This window comes from Rhinatrema bivittatum, chromosome 6 (assembly GCF_901001135.1).
Source record: "Rhinatrema bivittatum chromosome 6, aRhiBiv1.1, whole genome shotgun sequence".
NCBI lineage: Eukaryota > Metazoa > Chordata > Amphibia > Gymnophiona > Rhinatrematidae > Rhinatrema > Rhinatrema bivittatum.
Genome location: NC_042620.1, coordinates 136,379,909 through 136,406,989, shown reverse-complemented (window position 1 = coordinate 136,406,989; position 27,081 = coordinate 136,379,909). Strand labels below are relative to the sequence as shown.

Genomic DNA, 27,081 nt, shown 5'->3' with positions numbered 1-27,081 from the left:
TATTTTCTTCAACAGAAAAGACTGATTTAAATGCTACTTTTCTTTCGCCTCTTTATTTTTTTCTTTATTGCATAAATAGTGTTGAGCATATTAAAATGAAGCAATGTGGTGACTGAGGTATGGGCAAGCAGTTTTAGCTTCTTGCTGTTCAGGTTGATATCACAGTGAAAGCATGTGTGATACATTTCCAGCTTGGTTAAACCGAGTTGTGACTTTGCACATCAGGAAAGGGACAGTGAGACTCGTGCATAATTACTGAAGCTGGTAAATGTATGATGCAATCCCAAAAGGGAGATGGTCTAAAAACCTGTGTATAAGTGGCTTAATTGGTTTTTCAGAGATACACAGAGCCTCCTACTCATCTGTTTGAGGAGGTGGTTACTTGAGTTTCCCCATCATCAACAAATATCTTTCCATCCACAATGTGTCTGAATTGAGCCCCCTAGGGGAAGGTTAAATGCAGTAACTCAACTGCAATATTTATGTTTTGAAGTGATAAACCTGACAGGGTTGGCCCATGAGGCTGGAAATCCTAGTTTTCTGATTAGCTTCCACAACCATTGTCTCACAAGAAACAGAATGCTCAACATAACATTTCTGACATAGATTTTAAATAAAATTGTGTTTTGAGTTAATTTTTATTTTTAAATTTTTTAAAAAAAGGATTACCACCTCACCATCAGAGTGAGGAATTTCTACTTGCTAACGTCCTGGCGTAGCCTGGGACCCTGAAACCCTCTTGCCATGGTATTATGAATCAATGGGTTGGTGTCTGTTTTCAAAAGGTTTATCCAGATAACTCCGATAAGCCTCCAACTCTGAAAATTTCCTCTCTCTGTCCAACTAAATGTGTCGTCCCAAATTCACCCAGTGCACAAATTTGGATAACCAAAAAAAAAAAAGAGGTGGCTGTGAAGGGCTCCTGAGGTGAGATATCAAGATAGCAGGTCAGTGCAGATTTTCAGCAGTAACTGGCTAAATTTAGCCAGATAACTCTGGTCATGTTAGTAACTGTCCTAAACCTAGCGAGATACATTTTGCCTGGCTAGAGTTAAGTGCATTTTCAGACACAAACCTAGCCGTTTAGGTGAGGCTGAGAAGTTGGCTAAAGATAACCAAAATTACTCAGCTATTTTTGCTGTGCAGCAGCTTACAAGACATTTACCTGTAAAAATCATTCATGTTTGATATTACTCAATGCATAGTGTTCTCTGCTGTTCATAGCTAGCAGGATGACCCTTACAAACCCTAATCTGGTTAATTTGAGCTCTTCTTGACTCAAGGAAGACCCCACAGGTCAGCATATTCTTGGGTTCAGATTTCACCCTGATTTCAACCTTAAACGTCTTGTAGAAGATAAAATTGTTTGAGAAAAACAAAGAGATCATTATGCACACAGACCTTTTTATTATATTGTATGAACAGAGTTTTGAACATTGGAGAACTTCAGAGTTACAATTCCTGGCTTTAAATAGACTGCAAAATGGAAAAAAGACAGCTTTGGTTACAGAATACAAATGACAAATACACTCCATTCCCTACAATGAGTTAGAAGAGAAAAAAGTGGAGAACGACAGGTACTATTCACGTCGGAAACTGGAAATAAAACACTTTTACAAGACAACAGTTTAAAATGATTGCCAAAAGCAATGAAGTGCTTGTTCTAAACACTTGGTGAGTTTTGTGCTTTGTTGTGCGTTAAAAAGAGAAGTCCCTTCCCCCTTCCGACTACTGCAAACAGCTGTAAAAATACAGTATATTATACAAAGGATTGTGAGTAGAATACGTATCGAAATAACACACATAAAAAGGTGGTCTAAAGTGAATCCAACAGTTAGCTTAAGATTTTCTCACTACAGAATCAAAATAGGAACAAACATTTTTTAAAAACCATTTCAGACCAAAGTCAATTAGACCATTTGCAAAAGTTCACTGTACAGAAGCTATTTCAATAGGGCCCCTAAAACACGCTCTAAAGCTATAAGCTTTTTACTTAAGGTGAAGTGATTTTCGTACGCAGCGTTACAGGAAGCCACTGAATACACTGTGTAGTAGTGAATGTGACAGATGCTTTCTCCTCATATACCATGTCCTCTGATTGCTTCACAAAATTCGGTTCAGTTTTGCTAAATGAGCAATATGGGAGATGAGAAAAAAGTTAAACTATTTTAAATAAGCACTCCAGATGGTACTATCCAGCTCTTGCATTTAATAATGGTGAACCACACAACCTAAATGTATGCTTTGATGTAGCACAGGAAACATAGAAAGAAAGCTATTGTCTCTGACTGAGCTGATTTAATGGGATATGCTCTATCCGTGTTTCTTGTCTGTAAGACAAATAGGACCTGTGCCGCTGATGCTACAAGTCTACCTTGGCCTGTCTTCCACTTCCTGCAAAAACAGGATACTATGTACGCCTAACGAAAGAGTGATAGAGAAATACCCACAGTACCTGAATTGTAATCTGCTTTGAAGTGCTGAAAAGCAGAATCTAAAAAATTAATGAAAAAACATTTTTTTTAAAGAGTGCAGAACATGCAAGAAAAGCAAAGGCTTCTTCTCTAGACAAGCTGTATGAACTATGAAAAGTCCCTTGAATCTAGGAATTCACCTTGTCAAAGGTGCTGTAAAACATTAAAGAGATCTGCCCTTTAAAGAAATAGTTTTGGACACTTTCCTCAAAATATCAAGCTGTTCCATGTCTCCTTTTTTATGGCTTTTTATTTTCTTCTGAAAACTATTTTATTTCTTTATATTTTTAGTTTTAGTCATTCTAGGAAGGAGCCAGTGAAAAATGACTATGTTCAGGCACCTGGTCCCACTGCAAACAATGAACGAGAAAGCAGTGCAGCACTTCAAACTACCGAGAAATACAAGTTGTAGAGACAAAAATACACACAATAAAGCCGCAGGAATGTGAAGAAAAATGGGCATCCCGCTTATGTGCTTCTTCAAGATACAGCCTGGGTTTCCTTCAATTTTATTCTATGAATTTCTGCCGCAATAAGATCGTGGTCCCAGAGAATGTGCAGCTTTCTTGCTCTTTTACGACTTTTCTTCTGGTTAAGTCCTTTCCTCTCCCCTGAGGTCCCTCAAGTACAAGTCCCAGTGATAAAACATGATTAGCACAGGTTTCTAATGATGAACAGTACAGCAGAATCTCAACCAGTGGACATAGCAAAACAAGAGGCATATTAAACAGCTATACTGCCCCCGCTGCCCCCCCAAACAGAAGTCAGAAACAGGGAGGAATGTTGACATTTCCTAAACTGATTACTTGTGTTAAAAATGTGCATCCAGTGCAGTTTTACAATTTTCAGCTCATATGTTCTTTTAGGACTCTTGGTAAGTTGTGTTCCACATATAGGGCAGTCATAAAAAATTGCTTTCTCTATTTTGGCTTTTTTCATGAAGGACTATTTCTAAAGGGCCTGTTTATTAGGTTCCATCTCCCTTCCCCATGGACACAGAATGGAAAAAAAAAACCTTTAGTAAATCAGGCCCTAAGAGAAAAGGCCTTTCTAGCCAAATGAAATGTACATTAATAATTGTAGGGATACTGTAACAGACAACAGTACGGATTTAATGCTGTTCTTATGCTGTTTTCCATTATTCAACAGATTACTTGCCACCCCTCCACTTTCCCTCCTTTCACACCAAAAATGCTTCCAGTCACAGTTAAAAATATACAGTTGCTACATCCTAGAAGGATTTAAATGATAAAGTGTATTGAGATCTATAAACGTAAATACCGGATCTTTATTCTGATTCATAGGGAAAAAAACGCCATAACCTTTAACAGTAATAACAGTGGTGCTTCTCAGTACCGTACTGTTCTCTGTGGTGTCAAATACACTTATTCTTTTATGTACATTACTCAGCTAAAAATTCAAATCCTTTGTCCATGTATGCAAGCAGAGGAGTACCTCTTAGAGACATATCCAAAAAAAGCTATTCTAATGTCTTTAATCCCAGAATTGTTTTCTGTATTTCATTTCACCACTTTTTTTTTTTGTTTTGTTTTAGGACATTTTTCTTTTTCTAGTCAGTCTTGCTCAGATCTAGAGTTGCCATGTTTCTTTCACTTTTTTCATGTAGTACATTTATAATACCCTTCCACTTCACTCCTCAAGCTTACCGTTCAGTCAGTAGGAACTCTCATTCAGAAGAATGAGTGGGGCCTTGAATAAATTAAAAAAAAAAAAAAATTTCCAAAAGTGGTCATCTTTAGATCCTCAAAAAAATCACTCAGAATTATTTTTCTACTAATTCTGAGAGACATGGGACTGGATTACGTAACCAGAGAGGAAGAAAATCACTGCCTACTTCACTCCAAGCTGAGCAGGTGCTGTTTCTTTAAGAAATACAATTTTCCCTGATCCTTCATAAACATCAAATATTCATTGCTTTCTTTTAATCATCATCAAGCTACAATTATTACTAATAACAGGCAAACTAGGCAAACCCTGGATATCCCTCTAGAATCCTACACAGGTGGCTCTAATTCAAGGACATAAGTGGCCGCTCCTCTCTCTTCTGCCAGATATTTTTTTTGCTCTCCCTTTTCTCTAGCACATGCTTTCCATTTTTCTTATTTGGAGGACTACTAGATTCATAAACCTCTGTTGTGCTGTTTGTTCTTGGTGCTTCTTCGATCTCTTCCATAATTTGCTCGTTCCCGCCATCTAGAATGTGCCTGAGAGCCGGATCCTCAGGGGTGCAAGCAGTGGTCCCACTTTCGCTACTACTCAGATCCAAATCCTCTAGGTACATGATTTTAGAATGAGGCATGCTTTTAATAAACATTTTCTCCCTCTCCAGCTTTCGACCGGGATGAAGCTCATTCATATCCACGCCAGAGTCTAAGCTTGTGTCGTTGCTGTCTTTTTTCTTCCTTTTTTTCAGGTCTATGTAAGAGTGCCTGATCTGAGTGATAGGCTTGCCCTCTAGGGAAACAAACCATGCTCTGGGGTGTGCTGACGGATTCCCTTTGGAGAGTTCTAGCAGGGTCTGCTCTGAAATGCCTTGGAGCTCACTTGAAAATGGAGCCATTACAACTGCTTCGTTCAGTGTCCCAGGAACAGAGACGGACTCCAGTAAACTACTCGTATAGCGACCCCAGTCTGCTGACTGAGAAGACAAGTTCTGTGGGCCTTCAAGAACAACACTCTGTTCTCTGCTGGTGGCAGGTTGGAGATGAGAATGAAGTGGCATTTTAGGCAATGTCTGGGTGTAGCTGTCACGACTTATGGACTCAATCAGTGGGCTGTAGACTATTTGTCCTTTTCTTGGCAGTGTAGCTGATTTACATACTGCTAACTGCTCTGGGGAGTGAAAAAGATCTGGGGTTTGAAGAATAGCTATGGATGGACTATAAATATGCATAAACTGTTCTGAGAGATGGGAAAGACTGTACATATCCTCACTCGCTGCAGGATATCTCTTGATTTGCTCATGAGAGTCCCTGGGAGCCTGCAAAACATGGCTGTTAATATGTTTCTTTTGTGGCGAATGTCTAGTCCCATTAATAAATTCTACTGGGTGAGCAGAATTTCTCGAACGACCATTTTGATTCGATGATCGAAACGAAAGGTCTTCGTTGTAGATGCTGAAATTCTCTTTAGCTTTAGCCATTAATCTTCTGTCCTCCAGTTCATCTTTTGAAGAAAGCTCTCTCTGGGGACTACAGGAAGAGATCTTGGTGCTGAACGAATGTGACTTTTCCTCCAGTTTTGATGTGATGTGATTTATATGGGTGGTTGACGTTGTTTGGTCCCTTTTTAAGATTTCCATTTTAGTAATGCTTTTTTCCTTCTTCTGTGACTGACCACATTTATCCCTGTTGCAAAGAAACACCAGCTTTTATCAGTTTTGAAGGTTACAAGTTCAGTATTACAAGACCCTAGTTCAAATCACTACATGGAGGGGAGTTTACACTGAAAAACTAAATAGAGCTGTTGCATATTAAAAGTACATGAGAAATCACTATCAGGCCGATACAGTACTGTGCGCTCTGATGGAGCGCACTGTTAACCAGCATTTGGACGCGCGTTTTCGATGCGCTAGCTTTACCCCTTATTCAGTAAGGGGTAATAGCGCATCGAAAACGCGCATCCAACCCCCCGAGATTAATAGTGCCCGCAACATGCAAATGCATGTTGATGGCCCTATTAGTCATTCCCGCGCGATACAGTAAGTAAAATGTGCAGCCAAGCCGCACATTTTACTTTAAGAAATTAGCGCCTACCCAAAGGAAGGCATTAATTTCTGCCGGGGAAGTGCTCAGAAAAGCAGTAAAAATTGCTTTTCTGTGCACTCTCCGACTTAATTTCATGGCGATACTAAAAGTAACTGTATAAGTTTATCCAGCTAACCTTAGGACTGCTCTTTAGCAGGCATCTCCTACAATTTGATCATCTGTATTCTATAATTTGCTAGAATCTTCAGCATTACCATCCCCTGAGATCTCTTTCCATGTCTCTGGTTCATCAATAAAATCGGTTAAATTCCTCAAAAAACATCAGCATAGCTCTGAGTTATTGGAAAGCGTGCTTAGCAGAAAAAGCAACAAACTAACAACAGGATCTCAGGGCCATGGCAATACACAAAGCCTATTTGATTACACAAAATGGACCACAGCTTCTTCCCTTATAAAGCATGTAGATTTCCTAGACAGTACTATTGATTATGAAACTGGGAGGGGTGGCAAGGGGGTGGGTAGTTGTTCAAATGATATCTAATTGAACATGGTACATGGTAGCAGTTTTCTCTTACCTGCAATAGCAAAGTAGGACAGCAAAGAATCCAATGATAATCACTACAGTGCCTCCTAATATGGCTGCAAGAAACATGGTATGGTAGGCTGCGATGTTTTTGGAAACATTACTAGCTGATCCTAAAAGGTGGCCAATGCAAAAATATATATAAATAGATTTTATTTTTATAAAGTTATACATTTTACTTAACCAAAGTATACCCAGAATGTTCCTTATCTTTCTGTAGTTATATTTCTGCTGTATTTTTTGGCATTGCTTTTCTATCTTACAAACTATTTTAGGCATTCAGGCTCAGCTGAGAGCAATGGTAATTAGCTTGAATGCTAATATACAAAAAGAATCAGATTTCAAAAAAGGTTGTCCTTTTTCTTCGCCTCTCAAAATATTTCCCTATTGCAATTTTCACTATTTATTTATTTTATTTATTTAATGGCTTTTATATACCGATAACCGTTTGCACATCGTATCGGTTTACAATAAACAGTAAAGAGTAAAGTTACATAGAACAATTCTTGAGATATATTGTTAACAGGAGGGGGATTAAATACAGCGGTCAGGTGGGAAGGGAGGGTTAAGAGGATAGCATTGATATATTAGGATAGGTTTATGTACAAATGATAGCATATATATGTTGTTAGGAGGGAAAAGTATAGATCATGTCACCAGTAGAATATAGACGTCTGCACCACAAGAATTAAGATATATATTGTACTATACTAAGGTTCTGAAACCAACATAAAAAAAATGCTGAGCACCTAAATTTCGGCTCCTAAGTTAGGTTTCTAAAGTGGAAGTGCATCAAGCTCTAGTAGTGCTCTAATATGCATTAAACAGCATGCCCCTGGCCCTGATACCCTCCCCTATTACAATGAACTTCTTTGCGTGTAATTTGTATGCATGAATAATGCAAAACCATGTAAACAAGGGCATTAATAGGCAATTTGATGTTAATATTTTAAAGCAGCTGCCTGAAAAACTGGTCAGATGTGATAAAATAATACCTATTAAGGTAAATGAGAGGCAAGAGCCCCGGGACCCTAATGTGGATCCAGAGGCTCCTGCCTGACATGTAAAGTGCTGGCAAAAACAAAAGTGACGCAACTCAAGAAAAGGTTGCACAAGAGTCAGGGCTGACACTGGCTCAACTCGGAGCCACCACTCGAGGCGGCCCCGACTCTCCAAAATTAAAAAAAATAGAAGTAATGTGCCAGCACGGCGATGCCCCCCCCCCCCCCAAGGTCAATCAAATTCATTGGGAGTTCAGAGGTCCCCAACACCCTCCCCCAAAAGAAAACAAGGTAATTGGAGTTCAGGGGTTCCCCACCCCTTCCCCTGTCCCCTTAAAAGATGTGTCATAAAAAATGTGACTATAACATACAATTGTAGCAATTTTCAAAAGTCATCTATTTGCATTAACTGCACTTAACTCAAGTAAAGCCTATTGATAATTCAGTGGCATATATTGTAGCAATTTTCAAAAGCCCCCTTACATGGGTAAAGTGCATTCACATGTGTAAAACACAATTTTAAGTGCGTTCAAGCTTTTGAAAATCAGGTCCAAATATGTTACGGGTAACTCTGAAAAGTCACCCCATGCGCATAAATTCTTTCAGCTTCACTATACGCACCAAATGGCAGATGTTATTGTGTGCAAGTATTTTTGCCAGGGTAATTTTTCGAAGCGGACTTGTGCATATAGATCCGCTTTGAAAATCGGAACAACTTATGTACATATTTGCCGGATAATTTATATGCAATGTTACAAAATTACCCCCCATATTGACCTAATAGTGGATATTTCTGGAACAGTCAGCAATAAAATGAAGGCACTCGAGAAAATCTTTTGTGAAGAGAAAATACATTTCTGCTGGACAGTCCTAGTTCTTGAATTTGAATCTGTTTTGGCATCTTGGGAGAATGTATTTCTTTTAAAGTCCTCTTCTATCTATAGTATGTGAGTATAGTTGCATTCAAGCAGTTAGCTGTAGTTTGTTGTTGTTTTTGTTTATATGTACATACTACCTTCAGGTCCAGAGAGCGGAGCAGCTATCCAGTAGCCCATGTGTGGTGCAGCATATGTCCATACTAAATGGCTGTTCTCCTGCTTTACAATTCCCCCACTACGATTTATCCACGCACCTAAAAGGAAGGTAGTAGATGAATAGTTTAAGGCAGAAGTTTAATTTTATGCACGTATACTATGCTAACATAGATTAGATAACACTATATGTTCTTATGTTGCTTCTAGTCCCGAGAGGAACGATGACACTTTTAACAGGCACCATTCTGCTGGGTTAATAAAACAAAATAGGTCTAAACTGAAGCTGTACTGTGCAACCCAATACATTGAGTGGCACAGACTAAAGACTAACTGTAATCAAGTTATGAAAGAAACAGTTAAATCAAAAGTCATTCTGGTTGAAACACTTCCTGCAGTGTGGTGGCACTATATCTCTGTAGTAAGATAACAAAGTTACAATTTTCTTTGCAGTTTGGGGATGATATGTCAAAGAAAACAAGTAATTCTCTCCCCAGCTGTACTTCAACCCCCAAACTGAGCCAAATAGGGTTATCTTGCAGCAGTTCCTTCATAGATTCAGCAAGGATTGAATAAAGCAGAGTTGCTTACCTGTAACAAGTGTTCTCCGAGGACAGCAGGATATCAGTCCTCGTACATTGGCAATGTCAGATGCAGCCTGGCACAGAAGTCTGATTTCAAATTTTCTAAAAACTTTGAGCATGCCCTACTGGGCATGTACAGCATGCTACACCTCCCCGTGAGGCCTCTTCTGTCTATAATTTAGTTTAGACTTGGAGAACCAACTCCAAGGGGAAGCTGATCGGTTTTGTGAGGACCGACGTTTCGCTAACCTTGGAGAACAGGTAAGCTTCTCTGCTTCTCTGAGAAAAAGCAGGATGGCAGCCCTCACTCATAGAATAATACCTAGCTACAGACTGCACAGAATGAAAAAGGGGGGGGAAAAAAAATCCAAATGTTACCAGTGGGCAGAAATTGTTTTCTGGTGGCAACTTACCATTATTGCATTTTCTGAGTTTTCCTTAGTCTGGTACCAAAATAACAGGCCCTGGAAAGAATGGGATCAGGTTCCACACCTCAAAGAGACTCCTCAGGACAGAATGGCCGAACGTACTGTCGCGTCAGGAGTCCCTGTTCAAGCAATAGCACAATGTGCATGTGTGGAGGGAACTCCCTGTTGCAGCCTTGCAGATCTCCACCATGGCAGCTGATCTTATGTGGGCCACTGATGATGCCATGGCTCTGACACTATAAGCCTTGACCTGACCCACCAGATTCAGGCCTGCCTAGACATGCTATCTGCTAGATAATTAGAAATGGTGCATTTGGCAATGGCAATTCCAGTTTTATTAGTGTCAAAAGAAATTAAAAGCTGGGTAGACTTTCTAAGGTCTTCAGTCCTCTCCAAATAGAAGGTCAAGACTCTCTTGCAGTCCAACTGTGTAGCACTTGTTTGCCTTTGTAGACATATGGCCTGGGAGAGAACGTTGGCTGGTTAAGATAGAAGTCTGACACTACCTTAGGGGGCCGATGCAATATTAAATGCGGAAAACGGGCCCTGACTTTTCAGCGCCCGCTTTCTTACCAGGGCCCACAAGGCGCCATGCAATAAACAAATTAGGGAGTTGTGACCCCGCAGTTTCCGGCGGTCTGCCGGTTATGAACACAGACGCCGATAAACTCGGTGTCAGTTTTCATAACTGCAGTCAGCCGGTTATGAAAACTGATACTGAGCATATCAGCGTCGGTCTTCAAAGCGGCCGGCAGAGAGGTTTTTTTCTTTTTTTACTTTTTTTCAATGCGCTCAGCTATTAATGCCTGCTCCAGGCACACATTTATTTTTTGCATTTGGAGAGAATGAGTAATAGCCTCATTCACATGCATTTGCATGTGATGAGCGCTATCTCATTCACTCCGCGTCGGATGCGCGTTAAATAGGCGCTAATTCCCCTATTGCATTAGGGGGTGGATTATTTGTTTATTTATTTATTTAGGAGCTTTTTATATACCGAGGTATAGCAAAAAAATGCCTTCACTCCGGTTTACATTTACAACAACTTCTTACATCTAAAGCATTTAAACAGAAACTGGAACTGGTACTGAACAATAACTTAGTGCAATAAATAAAAACAAACAAACAATATAAATCATATAACGAGGTATATAGCAGTGCTCAAATTATGTCTGGGAAGAATTGTTAGAGGGAGAAGATTGATGAGGTTAGAGGGAGAAGATTGATGAGAAGATTAGCATCTATTTAACCCGCGTCCGACTGCGGGTTATTCAGTACGCTCGGATATGTGCTCAGAACCACAGTATTGTGAAAACGCTTGGAATAACGACAATAAATCACTAACGCCTGCAGCTCACTGACTCTGCAAGCCAAAATGACCATCAGCAAAAATATTACCTTCCAGATCACGTACTTAAGCTTACAGAATCTATAGGGTCAAATGGGAGCTTTCATTAACCAGGTCATTACCATATTGTGGTCCCATGACACAATGGTAAGTTTGATGGGAGGCTTCAAGTGAAGCAAGGCTCACATGAAACGAACAACTAAAGGCTGTACAGAGATGGGATTAACTTCTACATGGTGGTGGTAAGTGCCAGCTGCACAGAAATGAATTCTGAGTTCTTAAGACCAGACTCAGAAAGATGCAGAAGTTAATCAAGCAGTTTTTGTGTGAAGAAAGAGAAAGGATCTAGAGCCTTTCCCTCATCCCAAAAGGCAAATCTCCTATACTTAATCCTTAGGGATTCCTTGTGGAATCCTTCCTAGAAACCAGAAGAATATAAGACACTTTCTCAGGAAGATCTAGGGGTTGCAGTTACTCTCTCAAATATCCATACTGTAGATGGGGCAACAGGCCCTGCTCAGGAGTGATGAGAGATAGGGAATTCCCCAGCCTGATTTTTTTCCTGTTGGAAGCCTCCCAAAGAATTGGAAACCAAATCTGTCTCCGTCAGTAGGGAGCTATGAGGATCAGAGTTCTCTGGTCCCTTCTGAGTTTCATTAAGGTATTTGCCACTGGAGAAACTGGAAGATATGCAAACAATAGACCCTGACCCAAATTCAGGACAAAGGCATCTAAGACTAGTATGCCTAGAGTCCTCCTTCTGAAGTAGAAAAGAGGAACCATTGTTTTCAGAGTGCTCTACTCACTGAATATCTAGCTTGCTACCTCCTGTTCAGGGGCCACTCATAGTGTTTCAGGACCTGAATCAATATGTCTGGCAGGATATTCTCCTTGCCTGCCAGGTATATGGCTTTGAGGACCATTCCCTGAGAAACAGCCCAGTCCTACATTTGGATAGTCTCCTGACATAGGAGGTACAAGCCTGTTTCTCCCTGCTTCTTTATGTAGAATATTGCTGCTTGATTGTCCATCTGAATGGGAATAACTTTGTTGATGAACTGATCTCTAAAAGTCTTTAGAGCATATAATACTGCCCTCAGCTCTACAAAGTTTAACTGATAAAGCTTTTCCTGACCAGACCAAGGCCCTGGGTCCAGAGTCCCTTTATGCGGACTCTCCAGCACAGGTTGGACACATTTGTGGTTAAGACAATTTGCACTGGAGGAATTTGGAATGATATTTTTCTGGTCAGATTGCAATGAATCAGCCATCAGGACAGAGAATCCTTCACAAGCTGGGTTATGTGGATGCTGTCCCGAAGATCTTGAGTAGCTTGATTCCATTGTGATCTAAAGGTCCATTTGGCTTTTCTCATGTGAAGATTTGCCAAAGAAGTAACGTGAACTGTTGATGCCATGAGGCCCAATAACCTCAACAAGTCCCATGCTGATGCCTGTTGATTCATTCATATCCTCTCTACAGCATATATCAATGTGGTAATCCTCTCGATTCGTTAGCGATTTCAGAGACCTTAAATATCCAGTGAGGATGACGTCACCTCAGGGGGACGCCCCTGATGTTCGCGCTACTGCTGGTATTTGAGTCGGGGCCGTGCCACGCGCGCGCCCTTAGGCTGCTGGGAAACATGGCGGTGTGCAGCGTCCAGCCGGTCCGGGGACGCCGGAGGGGAACGGCAAGATGACACCGCAGCAGCCAAACCTCCAACAGGCAAAGAGGGAGTCGCCAAAGAGGTAAGGTGGGTGTAGTGGAGACATCGGGCAGCGACGGTCGCAATATAGGGGCAGTGCAGCTTACTAAATAATATAGAGAAAACCCCAGCTCAGCTCTTCTGAGCTGTTACATTCAGTTAAATACATCACTGCCCCTAAACTTTCACACCAATGAGTTAGTTTGTTTACTGGCATAACATTTTCCAACTGGTTGATATTATAATTTTATCTCATATATGCTAATAAGACTGGATTCTTGTAAGTCATACGGAGTTCTATATGGCTATAACCAGCTAACTTTAGGACAGCTCTTTGACTCAACTAGCCTTAGCCGGCTCAGTCATCCAGCTAACTCTGAATATTGACGTTAACCAGTTAACTTAGCCAGCTAACTCAACTCCCCCCAGTTACTCCCCTGGACCGCCCCTAACTTATCTGGCTAAATGCTAGCCTCCTAACTTAGCCAGCTAGAATTTAGCTAGATAAAGGCTGAATATGGACCGCATGATTGTAAATTCAGCTAAGAAGGCAGAAATGAAACTTAATGCTGACCTTTAACATACTGGTTAACCTTTTGCTTACATTTTAGCATTTCAACAGCTTTGGCTATTTCTACAAATCTGATCAGTGCAATCTCACTGTGCTGTAATTATCTATATTGCTTCACTGGCAGCAGCCAGTCCATCTCTACAAAAAAAATCCTTAAAGTACCCCTACAATGACCTGTTTCCCTGGTCCTGTTTGATGCTAGATGTTGAGGGAATGGATATTCCCCTCTCCTTCGATGCACCGCCAGTAACAGTGCTTTTCCATGAGGTTAAGCTAGGAACAATGTCTTCTAGGGGTTAAAATCGTGCAGAGGGGACACCTAACAACATTGTGATTGACTCCAAGGCAAGGACAAGGGGGACATTTTTGATGCCTGGGGTATTGATTGAAAAATTAATAAAGTAAAATCAAATAATATCAAGAAAAATCATGACGGTTGCCATCTCAATGCATGGGCACCAGTGCAAAATATGACAAATGAAAATGAACATAAGCTTATAAAATGTTCAAAGACCAACTAAAGGTGAGTAAAGGGTAATAAAAGACCATGGGGCCCTGCGAAGAAGGATACCTGCACTGCTGGAAAGCAAAAATATCCCTGGTAAGCAGTAGAGAGAAAAGATCTATGAACAGTGGACTCCATGGAAAAAATGAGACTAAAGGGGCCCTGCATAGAGGTGTGGTAGTATGGCAGGCTGCACATTCCCAGTAAGGCATGTTCAAAGTTTCAAGAAGCTTTGAAGTCAAACTTCCATGCTGGGCTCCATCTGATGTCATCCATACGCGAGGACTGCCATCCTGCTTGTACAATACCCAGAAGAACATTCATACTATGATGAAATTAGTTTTTAATAAAAAATGTTATTTTGAGATTATGTGGTATAGTAGGTAGGATGTAACTTGCTTTGCTCCAATCTTCCACCCTCTGAATCCGTCTCCATTGGAGTGTACATGTGCTGCATTTGAGCTCCTTGGTGTGCGGATTTACATTTGTTCATCTGTGCATAAAATATTTTGTAATGCTTACGAGAATGACGAAGAGAAATAAAGAAAAAGATTTGACAAGGCCCGGAGGGGAAGATGGTGGACAGTCAACAGACTCCAGACCGAGAAACAACTTCTACAGCTGTGGTAGCTGAACTTAAAGCAGCGGTGGTTGAGGCGCTTGAACCTGAATTCAAAAAAATTGGCCAAAAGCTGGATGAAGTGGCAAAGAATATGACTGCATATGACTTACATTTTGCTGAGGTTGAGCAATGGATTTCTGACAATCTGGATGCCATTCAATCTGCATCAGAGGAAGTGGCAGAGTTAAAATCTATGCTGCAGAAAAGAGATGCACGGAGATCTTGAGAACAGATCTTGCCGCAATAATCAATGCTTCGTGGGCATATCGAAGTCGGTAGAAGAGTCAGAGTTGGCACGATTCTTAGAATAGTGACTATCTACAGAGCTTGGCCTATCACAATCCCATAGCCCATTGCTTATTGAGAGAGCCCATCGCCTGGGATTGAGGAGGGAGAGATCTGACAGGCCACGGGTAGTGATTGCACAACTTCTAGATTTCTCCAGTAAGTCAGAGATCCTCCAGCTGCTGCACTCCAGGAAATTGTTAAAGCATAATAATATCAAGGTGTTAGTTTTTCAAGACTTTTCTATATGTTTGGCGGCTCAATGAAGACAATTTGCATCACAGTGTTCTAAATTGCAACAGTTTTCGTCATATAGTTCAATAGACTAAATGTCCGACCCAGCCATTGTATATTCATTCGTGTTCATTCTCCAGTTTTTTCTGTCCTTTTTTTCCTGGCTACTCTAGCCCCCAAGTTTTATTCTCCATGTTATTTGTATCTGCGCCTCGGCCTTCTTGTTATATGGTTCTGTTAAGTTAACCCCTAAGTTTGATGTAAACCGGCCTGATATGAAGCTTGTCATGAAGTTTGGTATAGAAAAATGTTAAATAAATTAAATAAATATCCTATGAGTAGCTCTCCCAGATGGTGTAAAGTGGTGTCAAACAGTGTGTGAAGCATTTGGTGAAGGAAAAGTCCCATTCTATCTGGGGGGTACTACACGCTGACAGTTTCCGTTACTCAGTTTGATGTGACACTTAGTTGTTACTGAGATCCTGAATGCGAGCTCCCCTTGTTTTCACAGCTCAGCAGATTATTTGAGCACAATGTCTCTTTTGCTTATGGATGGTTTTTATTTTTTAAGTTTGTACGACTTTTTTATTGTGGAGAATAAACTCTTTTTGGGATGAATTCTCATATAACAGCTTCATGGAGAATGGTCAAGATTCTGGGCATTTATTTTGTTTCTTTCGCTCTCTTATGCTATGTTATTTAGAGTCTTTTTTCTTTACCTCTTAACACTTGTTGCGCCCGGTCGCAGACGGCTGCGCCCTCTATTGCTCACCTTTTTTCTACCCGACTCAGTTCATTTTGGGAAGATGGCTGCCGCCGCTTCTCCTCACCGTACCCTCCGGCATCCCCGGTCCGGCAAGAGCGACTGCGTTCACCATCTTTCTTCAGGAGTCACCTAGGGCACGCGCATGCGCGCAGCCCCATCCTTTATGTGCGTTATGGCAGGAACCTCGGGGGCGTCCCCACCGCATGACATCACTAGCTCTGGTATTTAATCTCCGCTCACGATTCCTTCTACGAGTTAGCAAGGAATCCTCCATGCTGATCTCTCCACGTTACCAGACGCTCCCACTCTCTGTACTCTCGCTCCAGGACGACTTAGGTACCCACTCCACAGGAGCCTTGTCTCGCTCCTCCTTACCCTCCGGGATTACCTCCTACCAACTAGAACGCCTAAGGTACCCGCTCCTCAGGGGCTTTGCTGTGCTCCTACCTACACTCCAGGGTTGCCTACTCATTACCAGGACGCCTACGGTACCCGCTCCTCGGGGGCCTTGTTCGCCCTGGACCTCCGCTTCTCATGGGTTCCCTTCTACTACAACTACCAGCATCAGAGTGAGTACTGCCACTTCAGTTCTGTCTTTGCATTATTTCATCTCTCTCTCCATAGATCCTCGGCCTACCCCGCACCGCGGACCCTACCGGATCTATTGGCTTCTTCATCTAAGCTTGGGTTCTCAGCCTAACCCACTTCGCGGACCACTACCGGACCCATCTCCCTCTTGGGACCTGGTGAGACTGTGGAACTGCCTTTTCCACCCTGCAACGTACTGACGGAACATTACCATCTGGTGCCTCCTCTCCTGGCTGGAGTCATCACCCGTTCCTCGGGTTACCATCTACGTTGCAGTACAATAAAGCTAATTCTCTGTGTTCATTTCTGCCTTGAGCTAGCCTATCGCTGCAAGTCCTCACAGGGCCCCACCCTGTGGGAGGTGCCATCGCTTACAGCGACCAAGGGCCCACGCTTCAATGTCCAAAATACAACAACACTCTACTGGCTTATTAGCCAGGACCTTGATTGTTGGTCTTTAGTATTTGACATTGCTTTTATTTTGTATCATATGGGGATCCTTAGGAGGTGGGAGGATTTTTGTACTAAAACATGATCTTCCCTCATGCAGTTAGAGGTTGAAGGGTATTAGGATTGGGATTTGAGAGGGAATGGGGGGATGAAGGGTAGGGGAAGAGGATCGGGGGGGGGGATGTTGAATAAATGTGGAAGTGCCATGGTTTTTTCTGCTTGATTGCTCAGGAGGTATCTCTGACTCTACTGCACGGGGGTCTTGTCTGGGAGGACGCCTGTGGATAGATGAGTATATATGAGTAATGTATCGAGTTAGTGACCTTAATGGATAAATCTAGGCTTAAAATTGTCTCTTGGAATGTCTGTGGGATTACTTCCCTTATTAAGAGACTGAAGATTATTTCCTCATTAAATAAAATGTCTGCAGATATTGCTCTGCTACAAGAATCACATTTAACTGATGCAAGACATATTAAATTGGTGGGTAGGAGATGTAAAGTTTGCTTCTGCTGATTCACAGAAGGCTGGAATGGCAATCCTGATTCGTAAATCTGTGCCTTTAGTGATTAAACAGAAAATCAAAGACCAGGGAGGGTGTTACAGTATCCTGATAGCTGAACTTCATAGGAAGCCAGTTGTTATATGCAACCATTATGCTCCAAATTGTTATGATCATTCTTTTTTTCAGGCTATAATTCAGCTCTTGTTACCTTATCCAGACCATTGTATTTTTGTGGGAGGAGACTTCAGTTTGGTGCATGATCCTGATTTGGATAAATACAGGGTAAGAAGGGAGTATCCCTTATGAATACTGAACTATAGCTGGTTAATGCTTGGTGGATTCTGCATCCTCTGGAAAAGGATTACACTCATTTGTCGAAGACCAAATGGGAATGGGAATGGTGGTCTTCTTCGTCACAGCAGACACCGTCGCATTGACCTTCAGAACCTTAAGAAGATCCAGGGTCTCCTGCGCTAAGGGGTAAAGTTTTGCCATCGCTCTGCCCACCTTCATCCCGGGAGTCCCACTCCCGGTTCACCAGTTTATGTATCTTCTTCGGCAGAGGGAAGGCAGTCATCGGTCCTCTGATACCATCCAGGACTGGGTTAACCCCTTCGCTATCCAACTCCTCCTGGGAGATCTTAACCCCCAGAACCTCCAACACCTGAGGCATGAGGGAGCTCCTCGCGTATGCTTGGATCATCCCCTTTCAGCTTCGGGCATGTGTCCAGATCCGGGTCGTCCCGGGTGCCTTCACCCAAATCGGGGTTGTAGACCGGATCTTGATCCATTCCCTGCGGATCGGGAGCCCCCTATGTTGGTCCTCCGACCCCTCATCGACTCCCAAGCAATGCGGCTCACCAGGCCCATGAAGCCCCAGATGTTGCAGAAGATCCGGGGGCCCCTCTTGGAAGCAATCTGCTTTCTAGCCAGAAAAACAAACACCAGAGAAAAGTCCCCCGAGTCATCCTCCCCCTCGCCAAGGGAACAGTGTAGCGTGTTCTCCTCCCCACTTGAGCAACCCTGCTCTGCCGGGGTCAGGATGGGAGGGGAATCCTCTCCCCACATTCTGCAACCCGGGGCACCCACCCCCATTGTGGAGGAAACAGGCCCTGACAACCAGAGCCCTTGCTTCCCTGCCCGGCCCCCTGCCGAGGAACCCTCTTGACCAGAGACTCAGGCCAGGCACAGTGATTTGGAATCCAGTACCTGCCCCGTCGCGCCATAAGCAAGGCAGGCCACCATCTTGGATTTTGGCACCATGGCTCTTCCTTTGCAGCCACGCGGTAAATCACCCTGACTGGTACCCTCGGGCCGGGGAAAGTCACACACTGCCGCCCAGAGTCTCAGGTAAATCATCCCCCTGGCGCGATATCTTGTCCCTGGCTAGGCCCGTCGGCCCACACTCCCACCGTGTCAATAGCGATCCCCCCTCTGATCGAGGGCCGTACCTCCCCTCTGTCCTACCCGGAGCCCTGGGCTGAAGACGAGCAGAGTAGCGGCTCTTGCTCCTCTCTCTCCTGCTTGCCTGCAGCTAAGCTGTCGAGGCCCATCCACAGCACAGACTCCTGCTGCTTACCTCGAGACTTGAAAACCTTTTTTTTTTGTTTGTTTTAAACTTTATCTAGATGACAGCTACCCCTGGCGTTTGACAGGATCAGGGGAGTATGAGGGAGCAGCTTCGGGGGTCGAGGGAACCAGGAGCCCCTGGCTATCAAACCCACCAGACCGTTGCGGGTGAGGCTCAGTCAGGGGCATCCAACCCCCCGATCGCCCGGTTTCAACTGAGGGATGGCCCACGAAGGTGCCTAATACCTCAGGGAGCTTCCACCGCTGACAGCTAACTACTCTGCTTAACTCTTTTTTTTTTTTTACTAACTATCAGACTGCAGGAGTGCACCTCTATCATCTGCTGGAACCAGAGAAATACTGAGGGACTGCAGGTGGCACTCTCGGTTATGTAGCAGTGTCCAAAGTATTTTTTCTCTGACTCCATCTGCTGGTAGGGATGCAAAACCCACTGGTCTGGACTGATCTGGGTATGTTCAGGAATGAGTTGTTGTAGAACTTCTATCCTTGTTCTATAATAAGGCCTTATAATGACATAGCTCTAGCATATACTTTGCAGTCCATACCACAGATAGACGTACCAGTTTTCATATCAAATGTCCAAGCAGGAACAGATTCTCCAATATTCACTAAAACTGTGGCTGGTAGAGGTAGTGTTATGTGAATGGGCCCGGTTATTTTCAGTTCCTTCCCAGCAGAAAACATGTTTACACATACTGCAGCAAGAGGTGTCAATTCAATACTTTTGAAACCTGCAGAAGAAAAACAAGTGTATACTTGAGCAGTCACACTTTTTTTTAGTTGTTTTATGCAGTTAAACTCAATAGGATTTACATAATCTATATACTATTAATGCAGATGTAGTTTATTTTTACAAAAATTATTACAATGATTAGAAAAGATTCATCATTTCTTTTTATTAATGATCATTTCTTTTTATTAATGATGTAACTTTTCTAATCATTGTAATAATTTTTATAAAAAGAAACTATTGATTTTCTTTTTATTAAATATAAATGATTATATCACTTTTTGTTTTTGATATATGAGATGTGTGATATATATCGTTAGATTGCCTTTGTACTGTGAAAGTATACCTGAGGCTGATAGAAGCAGAGGTAGAAGCACTGCCACAGGTGCACAGCTCCCAGGTCTTCCTAGGAGGGGGATATTGATCATTCACAAAGTTAATTTACAATAGGGGAAAAATAGGAAAGCTCACTACAACAAATCCTACACTTTAGCTTCTGAACATATAAAGGGTAATGCTGGTTCAGACCAATGGTCTATTGAGCACAGCATCTTTCTCTCTGACAGTGACAATCAGAATCGTCTGGAAGCAGCTAGCAGATCCCAATGCTGGGATCCCCTCTCCATTGCCCACTCCCGGTTGCAAGAGATTGAGACCCCATGCCTGCCTTGATAAATGGCTTCTGAAAATTGTCCTCCCCATACCTGGTTGTTGGAAGGTGTTACATTTCTGGTCTTAGTATGTGCGTGCACTACACAGAGGTTGGAAAGAGCACAGAACAAGCTATTTAGGATTTAGCAAGCATGCACTAATTTTCATCCGATATTCCTGAATTTACGTGTGCATATGTGCTAACATCTTCTGGGACCAGATTAGGGTGCATGCTCAGGACTATTCTGAGTGCAAGCCACGGGAACTTAGTGTGCATGCTTCTCGTTACTGCATAGACCCTTAAGTGCAAACTGTCGAGAATGATATGTGGCTTTTTTATAGACCTTTAAAACTGAAGCCATCAAGAGTGAAATACCCTTCTACTTGGAACCTGTGTAGTTCTATGCCACTTGGTAATACACATTACATTCAGCAAAAACTGTAAAATGTTACCTGATTTATTAAAAAGAATTCCTGTGGTATAAAGAAAACTGTCCACTTTTAAAAACTGATGTGGCACAGTGAGATATGCCGTCACATTTGCAATATTGTGATTGCCAGGTTTGGGAAACTGAACCCTGGGCTGGTATTTGGCATCTGAAAAGAAAGTAACATTTTTCAGAAGTAATTCAGGATTCAGATTTAAAACTGCCTACGGCAGCTATTTTATCCTGCATACCTTCCAGCATGAATATTTATTTCCCCTTGAAGAAGGGACATAACACGAGAGCTGTCACGATTCCCTGAGGATGCAGCTTTCTTTGCCATTTTACCAGAAGGGAAACAATTCTCTTGCAAGTCTTGGAGCTAGTCTTGGGAGCCTATGCACTAGCTCGCTTTTAGAACCGGTGGGTTAATGCATGGGTATGACAGGATGTGCACAGCACGGCAGCGCACTGCAAGAGCTCCATGAAAAGGGAACGCTGCCACAGTCACACCTCTGTGTCCTGCAGCCCTCTATAAGTGGTTCTGGCAAATAGGTACTTCATGCACACCATTTAAGAACTTCCTCTAGATCTGCTTCATATAATTTATTTGCCGATTATATTCAGGCAGATCCCACCTCTCCTAGTTAACTGCAGGCACCCACAATTTCTTTCAATTATTTTTAGACAGCGTCCTTGGATGTTTGATATGTTACAAAAGCTGTATCCAGGTCTACATGGTAAGGGTGTAACGTCTGGGATGCTGGTGAGCTAGAGAAACCACTTGACTTTTAAGTCTTTTGATTTATGACCTCTCCAACTCCCATTCTATGCACTTGCCCAGGTCTAACCCTTTTATAATTTCATTTAAGGACAAAAGCTTCACATCAATAAAAATTCTGTACCTACCAGTTAGTTTTCCAGTAATTACGACAGTATCCTCAAAGAGCCATATATTTGCTTGGCTTTGTGGGACGAGTGAGAGAGTCACTGCTGAAAATACTGCAAAGTTTAATAAGACAACACTGCTATAACATGTGTCATATCTCAGTAAACCAAACATAGCAGAAATATGTTAAGCAGTGAAAATGTAGCCAACAAAGCCTCTTCACAGGTTGCAGTAGTTTTTATGCCTGGTTTCATTACTTGTACTTTGTATAACACAAACTGCATTACAGTAACACAGTGAATGACGGAGATAACGACCAAAATGGCCCACCCAGTCTGCCCAGTTGGGATTCATGTTCTTTTGGTAGTTGTGCATATACAACTCACAAATGCAACCCAACACAACACCTAGGAAATCTGGGCTTCTGTATTTCAGGGCAAATCTACCCAGTTTCTGATATTTTAGCTGCCACTGCTTTAATAGGAAAAAAAAACTACATGATGTTATTGTACAAGGAAGTACAGAACATGAGATTATGAATTTGGTTATTAGAGATTACTCTGAATTGGTAGCCAGCAATGTTGCGGTTATTTCCTCTAGTAATTGGGAGACTGTGGACATTGGAAGGTGACTATTTTGAGATATTCAGGTTTCGCTGAATAATAGCCATTGTGAAAGGGAATATTCAGGAAGTACTTGAGGTGGTCAAAAAGATATTAGTTATGGCTCTCAAAATATTCAGGGGTATGCAGGGCAAGCCACCACAGACTCTCCATTAATACCGCATGCTCTGCCTAAAAACCAACTCATAGAGAGTTATCCACCCACCCATCCACCACACAGACGGCTTTTGCTTGCTCCCTGGAGCACTCAGACTCTAACCCACTAACTTCTGTCTAGGGTTGGGATATTTCTAGCAGGTTCCTTGCCACAGCCACACAGCACCCATTAAACTCTGTGGGAAGCAATTTTGATATCTGGCTTCTCTCAGGGCAAAACAGCAACAACCTAGTTTAAAAATAACGTGCCATTTGTTCTACTGCATGCCATGGGAGGGAAATGTGCAAGAAAACTTTGGCTCTGTAGAAACAAGAGACTGCGCTTTCCTGTGGCTGAAGCTACTTAGAAAGACTCCAAACCATTTTTTCCACAGGAAATTGTGGTGCTCAATTTTTTTAAAAACTACTTGGCTGGGCCCTTCATCCTCATCAATCAGCCAAATGCTACCTCCTACCAGATATTACCCTCCCTTCCTATCTTACATCATCTCTCCCCTATAGCCACTATTGGTACACACACGATACACATTAATGCAAACTCTCACACACATGCCCATCATTCATGCTCACACACAGTCTTTAAGGGTGAGCAGGCAAAATATTTTTGTACTGTTTCATGTTGTGTCATTTCTGGGTCTTTTCTGTTTTTTTTTTTTTTTTTGTTTACGTTGTTTTGTTTTAATGCGTGTTATATATTTTTCAACGTGCATTAAAATTATTTTAGTGCACATTGAAGAAGCTTCAAAACGCATTTACAGATCCATATTGAGTAATCCAGCAAACGGCAAGTGAACAGGTGAAAGTTAACCAGGTAGGTTTAGCAGGTATATTCAACAGGACAAATCTCCCACTGAATATACTTGGCTAAAGTTACTCAGATAAAGGTATCTAAGTAACTTAGTTCCTCCCCGGCTTACTGAATATGGCAAAAAAAAGCCAAAAACCTAGCAGCACATCCACAGCCAACCTCTCCCCAGCCTCCCAGCATTGTAATAAATAGTAATAGTAGTGGGAAGGTGAAGAAAATGAGAATATAAGTATAATGGTGGTCAGAACAGCAAGTCTGGTGGGGATCCTCAGGCTCCGTCAGACAAAGACAGGGACTGGGCATTTGTAGCCTTCTTTGCCACTGCCACCTGCCCCGAAGTCTCTCCTCAGGCTCCTGTCTGCTCTGCTGGCAATCATGCAGGGGCAGGAGGAGAGCATGGGGAAGGAGTGGAGTGGGTGGGAAAGAGTGTGGGGAGGGACAAACTTGGAGGGAGACAGCTTGGTTAAGTGGGAAGAGATCAGGGGATAGAGAGAGGATGGTGGAGAGCACCGGGGGAGGGGAATAAGAAGCATGCAAAGTGGTTTAGAGGGAAGTGGAGAAAGTGGAGGGTGCGTTGGGTGTTGGTGCATGGAGAGGGTGCAAGAGAGTATGGGGTACCCCCCTCCCCAGAGCAACTGTAACACACACACCCACAGCAACTCTCACACATACCCACTACCTGCCTCCAGAGTAACTCTAACACATAACATCTTTCCAGAACAAGTTACACTCCTCTCCCCCTAGAGCAGCTATTCTCAACCAGTGTGTAGTGTCACACCAGAGTTGCTGGAGAGGGTAAGTAAAGGTGGCTTTTTAAATTCATTTTTCTTGATTGACTGCCATTTTAATTATTGGGTATTATGTGATGTATCTACTGTTTGAAATACTGTATTGATATTTGGACAATTTTTAATAATTTTTATGAGTTTTAATTTTTGGATATTTTTCTCTTCATCAGCTATTTTGTATCATTTATTAGTATAGTTTTATAATGATTTCTGTGTGGGACTCTATAGCAGCTTGGCTTGTTCTGTTTTCCTAATAGGAGGTGTATTAGTGTTTAGGGCCTGGTTTAATATTGGTAGTGTTGCCTTTTCATAGGTAGAGTTATTACTGTTTGAGTGTGTTCCATAGTAAAGGTGTACCTTTGTGTGGATTAGTTTGTATGCATTATTGCAGATCCTGGGACTATGTTAAGTGCTATATGTCTTTCCATTTCTCCAGGTTTGCCCTGCATGCAGAGTGGGGTTTTTTTTTTGTTTTCTATTCCAATTTCTGTCTCCATATTTATAATTTGTGGTCTTTCTGTACTTGGTGAAGGTCACTTCTGGGTGTGTGACCGAGCTGAGGTATATTACTAGCATGTAGGCATTTGTATCAATCTTATTTGTTGTGTTTTCTCAATAGGACATGCATTAGTGGTAAATTACTGTCTTTTCATAAGGAGGGGTATTCTGCCTGGTAGTAAAGGGAATTTGTTTGGCTTTTACTGAGATGTAATCATAACCAGAATATCTTTTTTGTATGGTGAATTGTATGGGTAATGCCCTAGATCTGCTCTGCACTCATTGCTGGGGGTTGAGGGGATTCCTGTGGATGCAGAGTGCATGTTTACATTTAGCCCCATGACAGTCACATGTTCAGTGTGTCACACATGAGAGAACCATCTGTCAGGTGTGTCCCAGCCAAAAAAAGGTTGAGAACCACTGCCCTAGAGGAACAATAACATGCACACACACACACACACACACATCCCAGAGCAGCTGTTACACACGGACACTATCTAAAATCCTTTTCCTGCCATAAAAATTCTAGACTTAAATTAAGTGCTGGAACACTAAGGGGCAAATCTTTAAACCTGTGCGCGGGCGTAGATTTGTTTACGCAACCCGGCACGAACAAATCTACGCCTGATTTTATAATATGCGCGCGCTGCAGTATGCACGTTATAAAATCCAGTGTCGGCGCGCGCAATGGGGGTGCACAATTGTGCAACTTGCATGCGCCAAGCCGCGCAGCCTTCCTCCATTCCCTCCGAGGCCACTCCGAAATCTTTCCTTCCAACTTCCACCCCCCAGCCCTATCTAAAACACCCTCCTTACCTTTATCGGGAAAGTTGCGCGCGCCGGCTGGCTGCCAGCGCGCCATCCCCCGGCACAGCGGCTGTTCCGGAGGCCTTGGTCCTGCCCCCGGAACGCCCCTGGGCTGGCGCCCCGCCCACGGCCCCGCCCCTGAAACACCTTTTTTTCGAAGCCCCAGAACATACCCGCGACCCGGGGCTTGCGCGTGCCGCTGAGCCTATGCAAGATAGGCGCGCAGGGGCAGCTTTTCGGGGGTTACACGCGTATGTTACGCGTGTAACTCTTTGAAAATCTGCCCCTAAGTTATTAAAAGTATCACTATAATATTTGTTAATCCTTTAGCACCATCAGTGTACATACCACTTTACAAGATTATTCACACAGGTATAATGTCCCTTTTTCCAACAACTTACAACTTAAATTTTAAGCACGGTCAGGTTTGGCCCAAAGTAATATTTAACAGGGGAACATAGCTGGACAGCATGCTTTGTTTTCATTTGAAACAACATTGTCTATATCATTTCATGTCGTTTTTCTCAAACAAAACCACAAAAAGCCCCACAAAATGTCATGCATTTTTAGTGCATTCTAATAGTGTGCACTAATTTGAAATATTGCACACTAAAAGCAATATTTAAATTTTGAAACAAATTATTTAAAGAAATAAAAACACCCCTAAAAACAAAATGAAAATTTTTGCCATGCACATCCTTAGTGGACAGATGACTCTGGATTAATTTGTCTGTGCTCTAACCATCAAACTACACTGCTAGCACACAGGCCGATACAGTACAGTGCGCTCCAGTGGAGCGTACTGTTAACCGGCATTTGGACGCACGTTTGACGTGCTAGCTTTACCCTTTATTCAGTAAGGGGTAATAGCGTCGAAAATGTGCGTCCAACCCCCCCCCCCGCGAGACAAATAGCGCCCGCAACATGCAAATGCATGTTGATGGCCCTATTAGTCATTCCCGCGCGATACAGTAAGTAAAATGTGCAGCCAAGCTGCACATTTTACTTTAAGAAATTAGCGCCTACCCAAAGGGTAGGCGTTAATTTCTGCCAGCACCAGGGAAGTGCACAGAAAAGCAGTAAAAACATCATGGCAATATTAAGTCGGAGGTCCCAAAAGTTAAAAAAAAGTTAAAATAATAATAAAAAAAAATTTTTAAATGGGCCCGCTGCTCGCGGGTTGAAAACCGGACGCTCAATTGTGCCGGCGTCCGGTTTCCGAACCCGTGGCTGTCAGCGGGTTTGAGAACCGACGCTGGCAAAATTGAGCATCGGCTGTCAAACTCGCTGACAGCCGCGGCTCCTGCCAAAAAAGAGGCGCTAGGGACGCGTTAAGTGTCCCTAGTGCCTCTTTTTACCGCGGGCCCTAATTTAAATAAATTAACTTATTGAATTGCGTGCACAGGAGAGTGGCCTGTGCGCGCGCCGGGAGAGCGGGCGCTCGCCCACTCTCCCGCGATTTTTACTGTATCGGCCCAACAGAGAGTTAGCTCTCATGGCAGGTAAAGACCACTAGGCCCATTCACTTTTTTCCAGGAGTTAAAATTTGATGGTTGTTTTTGTACTTTGAAAGCTCAATAAACAAAGTATTAAAAAGAACATATAGAGAAATTTAGTGATGGAAGCTACCAGGCAATAACATACACGTCATGATAATAGGATGCTATGGGCCTCATTTACTAAGCATTTTTCCCATAGACACAGA

General features: G+C 42.6%; 1 protein-coding gene across 2 annotated transcripts in view; it reads right to left on the bottom strand.

The window, feature by feature from the left end:
• Positions 1 to 1,384: 1,384 nt before the first annotated feature.
• Positions 1,385 to 27,081, bottom strand: part of FAM171B (family with sequence similarity 171 member B) — a 43,120-nt gene continuing 17,423 nt past the window's right edge. For both annotated transcript variants that reach the window (XM_029605966.1, XM_029605967.1), the window contains exons 3-8: positions 21,717 to 21,809; positions 20,836 to 20,979; positions 19,562 to 19,732; positions 8,802 to 8,918; positions 6,778 to 6,898; positions 1,385 to 5,842 (exon numbers count right to left, since the gene is read on the bottom strand). In XM_029605966.1, the coding sequence (XP_029461826.1) occupies positions 4,504 to 5,842; positions 6,778 to 6,898; positions 8,802 to 8,918; positions 19,562 to 19,732; positions 20,836 to 20,979; positions 21,717 to 21,809 (1,985 nt within the window). In that variant the 3' untranslated portion in view covers positions 1,385 to 4,503. The remainder of the gene's footprint in view (positions 5,843 to 6,777; positions 6,899 to 8,801; positions 8,919 to 19,561; positions 19,733 to 20,835; positions 20,980 to 21,716; positions 21,810 to 27,081) is intronic.